Genomic DNA, 8,075 nt, shown 5'->3' with positions numbered 1-8,075 from the left:
GTCAAAGCAAACTGTCGAAGTTTATCAGTAAGTACGTGATTATTGGTTTCTACACGAGCATCGCCACAGTCGCAGTATTACTTCATACTAGACTCTGCTACGTTGCGTTCAAGAACCATTGCACCATACATATTTCCAAAACATACAACATTGGCGCGTCTCTGGCAGCGACCTGTGCAAGTTTATTCTACAAAAGCATTTTCCTTTTTCTCACAATCCACCCTCTAGTGTACGACCAGACCTCAAGATGTAGACAATGTTGGGCCAACTTGGCGTCTTCAGGAAGAAAGAACATAAGAAACATGGTAGCTCGATTATCAATTTGCATGTTTGTTTCATTCCTTGCCACTGCAATGTGCAGTGCTGCTATGTTGCTTATAACAACCAAGAAAATCTGTCTTAGTTGGGACATTATATTTGGCTTTACACTGTGGATTAGTAACGTTTCAACAGTATGTACGTTTGTTGACGGTTTGGAAAGACTCAATCCTCTGTTGGCTTTACGAAAGAGATGTAAACAGCAGAAAAAGTTGTCTCAAAAATGAAAAAATGCACATGCATGATATTTTTATGATACCAAAAAGCCAGTTAGTTGCAAGATAAAAACCATACATGGGTTAAAAACTATTTGCACAAAATTAGTAATATCATACTTACATTGAATAAATGGTGACATAAGATAATCTGACCAAAAATGAGGGTCTTGCTTAACAAAATATACTGAAGGATAAAATTGAGATATAGTTATTGTGTGTCAGTTTAAAAACTGATATCATGATCTTATTTACTAAACCATATTTACTAAACTATATCCATGGATTTATTGGATTACATGTTTGTGTTCATGTATACAATGTCCCCAAAATGATTATCAAATCCTTCAAGTTGATGTGTTTCGAAGAACTGTTGCTGCAATTTACATATTTTGCACAAAAATACCATTTTTACCCGTTTGTTGTCTTTTTGTGTAATTGACAGTTTATTTGCAGTATTTGTTATTTCACATTTAACCAACAATTTTATTTTTAAACATATCTTTTTGATTTTAAAAACATTACTATTAACTGATTTTTTATTCCCAAATCTTTTTTTTAATTTGAATTTTGATTCAACTCAAGACCCAAGTCATTTCATAATCAATCTTCAGCTCCAAGAAGTTCACAAATGATTTATCCGGCCATTTTTACAAACCTGCACATATAGGCAGAAATTAAAACAAAACAGAACAATACAACTACAATGTACACTAAAAAGCAGACAAATAAAATCTTTCTAGCAGTAAAGAACTCGTAAATAAGTTTTCATCTTAAAAAACTTCATGAAAAACGCGCCATTTTACTGATATTGCTTGCCTTCTTTTACGTAAAACGCAGAAAAACAAACAAACTACCGTAGTCTTTATTTACAAAAAAATATAACGAGTGCAATTGTTTTTTTTTCTGATGTTTTTTTCGTTTTGTTTTAATAAAGCCATTTCGCAAGTGATGTACGATTAATAATTCCAATTAAAAGCGCGAACAATTTCCGGACAAATGGTTGCCAACTAGTCACCATTTAAATACTACATGGGAAGTGTGATTTGTTTGGAAATGTGTCAGGTCGCAATACAAGAGCAGTAAACGACAGTTAACTAGTCGCTGCGTCGTTAAATTGGAATTGCGATGAAAAGGCTTTACCGAATTCAATGCAGCTATAAAAATAATACAGTGCGCGCATGACCTACTAACATTTTACGAAAAAGGTACTTACAAGATTGCGCGGTACATGTCACATGTGACATAAGCCTTGGCGCAGTGTAATTTGAACTCAATGTCACAAAGAAAAGAGAGACAAAGGACTGGTCACGAGACTTACAAGAAGTGAAATGAAGCTGGCAATGAAAGATACGTAATCCTTCTTCAGCAGGAAACCGTTTGAGTGGAATTAGAGGAACAAAGGACTGAATAACTCCTGTTACTTGGTTAAGAGGAAAAAAGGGATTTGTAGCAGCTAATTAACAAACGAACGTGGATTTTAAATTAAACTAATTTGAAGACAGAGTGACGTAATTATTTCACGGATCACTGATTTGTTTACCAGCTGTTTGTTCATGCGAAAAACCAGACGAAAACAAAGAGCGACTTGTTTCGAAAATTGGAACGTTTTTTATAACTATGTTGTAAGTCATGATATGTTGCGCGCTTGGTTTACAAGGACAGTTAATAACTAATAGTGTATATAACAGAAAGGAACATTCAGAGTCAAAACTAAACGGTGCTATTTTGTTTGAATTAAGTTAGATTATTGCATTGTGTTTTTGACAACTTTTTTTCTGTCAGTACGTTATATATACACAATAAAATAACAAAAAAGGCTAATTATGCATCATGATCCTTGTTTGTTTGCAGGTTTTAGTTGTGTTTTATCATTTTAGTTTTTATCAAAATGTATCCAATTAATCCTCTAACTGCTTTGTTAAACGATCCATACTCGAATACAAGCGGAGCCAATATCACCAATTCATCTTGCCTGGCTCCTGACCCTATCGTGTGGGTCCACGAAATATTCGACGAATGCATTTACAATGTTAAGGAGGAAATCGGATTCATTTTTGGACTTATTTCAATTTTGTGCTGGATTTGTGCATCTTTGCCGTAAGTAGGCTTCAGCTGCAAATAAATTAAGATTTAACTTGGAATTAAAAACTGGTCACTTATACTTTTGTTCATAACAAATTTGTATGTTTTTTAGGCAGCTGTATGAAAACTATAAGAAAGGGAAAGTGGATGAAGCCCTCTCATTTTGGTTTTTACTCATGTGGCTGCTTGGAGATTCAAGTAATATGGTGAGTTTGTTATAAACTTCACAATGCCGAAATCTTAATGATTGAAATTTTTACAATTCTGACATGGCTCCCATCATTTTTTTGAAAGGTTATGTATTTTTGACAACCTTAAATATAAAAAGGAAAGACCTGAACTACTTCTGAGCAAGATTTTATACAAACATATAGTAAATAAATCGTTTGGATTAAACAAATAAAAATGAAGCATTAAACACAGGATCTGTTCACATGTTTAATGATGAATATAACGACACAAATAGATGTAAAAATTGTTTCCGCAAATTCTCATGCTATTTTTGTGTCTATTTGGGCTGTTATTTTCCTGATTAGACAACAAATGTAAACAGAAAAGTGACATAAAAAATTGCTACCCTCGAAAAACCCTAATGTTTTTTCGTAGGTGGGGTGCATTTTAACCGACCAATTCCCAATCCAACTTTACACCGCTGTGTATTACGTTTCAATGGACATTATAATGCTGGTGCAGTTTGTGTATTATGCCTGGAAACACAAGCGTGCTAATAAAGGTGAGTCACAACTATTTCCTGAAGTGAAAAGTTTGCTTCAAATGGATCGTAAGTTGTTGTATTTGTATTAAATTATGTGTGTAGACATAATAACCCTTGAAAAATGTCAAACTAAAACATGAATTTTAATACAATGCATTAATGCAAACAATACTGTGATTTAAAAAATACTTTATCAATGTAATTAAACCATCCAAGTACTTCAAAAAGTATTAAATTTAAAACCCAAGCTGCAGACAGTACACTCGACCTATAAGGTCTCATCAGCTGCAGCTGGTGACGAGAGATTGGCCGTATTAGCTAGTGTGGCACTCCAGTTTGTTTGGAGTGTGCACCGTCTGCAGTTTTTCATTTATTGGCTCGATGCTTTTAGATTTAAACCCAAGTACTATATATTTTTTTAGCACAAAGAGGTGTAATCAATGATGCATTCATGAATTCTTCTGGACGACCAAGTGAAAGGATCATTTGCTGTCTGTTTTTCAGTATTATGTTGCCTTTTGCAATGTATCAGAAAAGCTTAAACCCTTCAATCAGTTATACAAGCAACTCAAGAATCGGACGAAATATTCTTAGCGTCAGTAAAGACCCCAGCTTTATTGTATGGGTAAGATTTTACTATGAACCGGTTAGCATTACTGGTTACTGTCATTGGACTTTTTGTAACAGAACTGGCTGAATAACATGACTTTTGTGATAGAAATGGCTGAAAAATATGACTTTTGTGATAGAACCAGCAAAAAATATGACTTTTGTGGTAGAAGCAGCTGACAAAAAAATTAAAACCCACCACTGACTATAACGTACATGCAGCCCAATGATCATGGCATACTCATGTATAAAAATGGCGTTCTTTGATTTAATATATTCATGCCATGCTCTTGCATTGTAACAGATTTAACTGTCATTTGTAGTGGTGTCACTCAGTTTCTAGACCTTATTAATAAAGATCAACATTACCTAATTGTTCCTGTGTGTTTTAGACTCCAAAGACGATAATAGGTTACGCTGTTGGGTGCATTTCATCTGCTTTTTATCTTGGATCAAGACTTCCACAAATAAGGAAAAATGTAAGTTTATTTTTAATACTTGTCACAGTTAAAATAACAGTTAAATTGGGCATCTTGTTACGAACATCCATACTTTAATATATCCAGTAAATTTGTAGCATATAGTGAAAAATGAAACTTGAGCCATGGTTATCAGAAGCAACCCCACCAAGTACGTGCTGGAATTTGATAACGGAGTTTTAAAACATAAAAAAGTGGAATTTGACCCTGCCAGAGGGGAAGTTGGCACACTGGTAATTGACTCAGGAAAGCTGAGCAATGTATAATCATGATTATTCATGTAAAACATTCTTATTTGACTATGTTCTAGACTCTAGAGAAAGTTTAAAGTCCATTATTCTGTCTTGTGATGCAAAATTTCTCTTTTTTAATTATATATCCAACAAACATTTTTAGTATCTACGTCAGCAAACGGAAGGAGTTTCTCCCATCATGTTCTTTCTTGCTGTTTCAGGAAATACTCTGTATGGAGCCTCAGTAAGTAAAATTTATTCTTTCAACACGTTGAAAATTTGGACCCCGTTTTTTGTAACGTAACAACATTTTTTGGGAGGTAAATATGTTAAATCGGGAATCCACAAGCTCTTTACATTGCTTGAAGCTATTTTTTTGCTGATTGGCCTTCAATAACTTAACAAACATTCTGTGCACACAAGTAAATTACAGCTACTCATTATGACACTGATATAGCAACAGGCAAAGAATTATTTTTGCAGCAATTTGTTTCCCACCAAGTCGTTAAAACATTCTATGACTCTGACATATTGCTTTTGTGTACAGTATACACAATGTGGTATTTCCAGTAGCGAATTAGCATTGAATAGGCAGTGATTTTTGTCACTGTGGGGCCAAATACAATTACCAAGATTAGATCATGGGCCGCACCTGTATATAACAAAAGCTGATTTTACTTTGTTGCGCACCAAAAATGCTAAACTAAAAGTAAAATTCGCATTTCATTGCAAGCACATTATTCAAACTGGTCGCAGAAAAACAGCACCGGGTGCATTAATCTGATTCAAAAATATAAAACAATTGGACTTGTTAGACAGTACATTTGAAATCCAACTGTCTCTGCAGGCCGCACAACATTTAACTAACAGGCTGCATTTGGCCCACTGGCCGCAGGTTGCATACCCCTGGTGTACAGCATACATAATGTGGTAATTCCAGCAGCAAATTACCATTGGCAGTGATTAAGATTCGTGACTTTGTTAACTAAATTAATGACATCAAAAGTAGAACAAGTAGTTAAAAAAAGTCATGGAAAATGTTTTTTTTTCAGATTTTAATGCAGGATCCCAATCCTGGTCATACTTGGTCTGAGTTCTTGCTTTTCCACATGCCATGGCTGATTGGATCACTAGGAACACTTGCACTTGATTTTACTGTGAGTATTTGCTAAAATTAATCTGCTTTGCCATCAACTAGAAAAAAATGAGAGCATTTTCGTTTTGTTTTATTTGAGAAGTTACGCTGTTTGTATCAACCAACTAAAAATCTACTTTTCATTTTTTAGAAAATTGTTTGAAAGTTGTTTGTTGTAAGTCAGCTTTAAGAAGCATTATTTTAATGATATTTAACTGGTAAATTACCTGTGACATTATTTTTTGTTCACACATTAAACTGGTCTTACACATTAAAATGTATTTGTCTGCTTTTTTGTAAGTTTTATTTAGTTAATCAACAATAAAAAACGTTGCATATAGTGGCAAAGTGACTATTATGTAAATGTCAAATCTAGTTTTATTTTAAGCCGACTTTTAATTGAGCATTATGCAATTAAAAGCCCACTGTGCAAGATTTCTACAAACTTGTCAATGGATTTCTGTAAAAACAATCTATTTTTTTACAGATTCTAATTCAAATCTTGTATTACGGGAACAAATGCTGCACGAAAAAGTTTAAACCTGTTTTGTTGGTGGAAGACAATGACCAAGACAACAATCCACTTCTTGTTTGAACATAGCACTTCTGAAAAACCCAACTTATTAGGGCAAATACCCAAGACAGTGGGTAAAAGGGGTGTCATAAGAGAAATATTGTATGTCTTTATCCTTGCTTCACCAGTGTTACGGTGTTTGATGGTTTTAAACATTTTTGTGGACTTGTATCAAATCCTAGTCTTACTCTTCTTATACCAAAAACTTGTTGGTTTTTATTTAATTTAGTTTCCTTTGTTTAGAAACTTGAGTTAAAAGTACATTCTGTCGTAATTTTATCAGCACAATCGACTTGTGATTCCTGTTTATCACATTTTTTTTCGTCACATCCGAATTCCAAGCTGTTCTTTTTTAGACATGTGCTAAAAATGTTTTTGTTAATGCTCTGCTAATCACTAAATGGGATTGAAATTTAATTAAATTTGCTATCTCTATACAACAAAAAGCATCAAATTTTGTTACATACATTTGACACACAAACTCAACTTTTCCTCAAAGTGTCTGTTAACCCTCAAATGTGCTGTCAACTTTGCACAATACCCAGCATAATACAACAATGTGATTTCACTTACCTCTGAAAATAGACACAATTATCACACACAACCTAACTACACCATCACAGAACAATGGTTGTTGTTTTTAACCGTTTTAAACATGGTGTTTTGCGCTATTAGGTGCTTATATAGACACAATTTTAATGCATTATGACATTTTAATGTTTTATGTTAAGAAAGTGTGCTTTTGTTTCTAGAACAATTTTTTGTGCAGTGTAAGCCTTACGGTTGAACTGCATTTTCTTATTTGCGATTTTTGCTGTGTGTCTTACATTTTTTGCAACTAAAACCAAATCTGCTGCCTTTTGGTCAAACTTTTCGGGAACCCCTCATTGTGCTTGTTACTTTTTTGTCATTTGCCTTTTTCTTCTGCTTCTCGCTTTTGTAAATAACTCGTTCCAAAACCACATTCCGAATTAGAACTTAAACGCAAATAACATACATAGTCTGCATTTGCGGTTGGTGGCAGGCCTGCATGTTATTTCGGAGGCTAAAACTGTTGTCAACTTTTTATCACTTTGTAATCGTCAAGATAATAGTTACCGACATTTTACTCTAATTTTTCGAGTTAAAAAGGTCTAATTCGCCCAAAAATGTATTCGGAACTTGAACAGAGACGCAATATTGTTTTTCGATGATTTAGGTAGGTGTTAATTCTTTGTTTGCCGTGTTGAGAACAAAATTAGTTGTTTTAGGGCGGTGAACGCATCATACAGACATAAATACAGCAAATTAAACTTTTACGAATAGTTGACATACAATTGTTCAGTGTAATAACTACTCATCAAAACTATGTTTTCACCACACCTGGCGTGCCTCCTAATATATTTACTGCTCGATAACTTGAACAAGTCCTGGTCATAATATACATGGTTTCATAATTTTGTAGCCTTCCATTTTTTTCTCTAGTATTCGTTACGTCACCACATACGTCAACGAGATACGTCATTTTACACTTACGTATACTGTACTATACTGTTAACGTATTGAGAAAGAAAACGTTTAAATAGTTAAATAGCGGTGTTAAACTTATTTGTATTGATTTTAACTCCGAATAGCCCCCTTAAATATCGAACACCATTTTTGTTGTATATTGGACCTCCAGTACTGTTTCATTTCAATTTCATTGCATCAATACAGCGAGTTTTCCATCTGTG

At 33.9% G+C, this 8,075-nt stretch overlaps 1 protein-coding gene across 1 annotated transcript; it reads left to right on the top strand.

Moving 5' to 3' along the window:
• Positions 1–2,357: 2,357 nt before the first annotated feature.
• Positions 2,358–8,075, top strand: LOC145229341 (lysosomal amino acid transporter 1 homolog). The gene is made up of 8 exons (XM_080094665.1): positions 2,358–2,633; positions 2,731–2,824; positions 3,225–3,351; positions 3,756–3,958; positions 4,335–4,421; positions 4,818–4,898; positions 5,707–5,811; positions 6,277–8,075. The coding sequence occupies exons 1-8, from the start codon at positions 2,425–2,427 to the stop codon at positions 6,382–6,384; spliced, it is 1,014 nt and encodes a 337-aa protein (XP_079950791.1). The 5' UTR covers positions 2,358–2,424; the 3' UTR covers positions 6,385–8,075.

This window comes from Phallusia mammillata, chromosome 5 (genome assembly GCF_965637545.1).
Source record: "Phallusia mammillata chromosome 5, kaPhaMamm4.hap1.1, whole genome shotgun sequence".
Classification (NCBI taxonomy): Eukaryota; Metazoa; Chordata; class Ascidiacea; order Phlebobranchia; family Ascidiidae; genus Phallusia; species Phallusia mammillata.
Note: the sequence above shows the minus strand (reverse complement) of the source record. Positions and strands in the feature narration are given on the sequence as shown.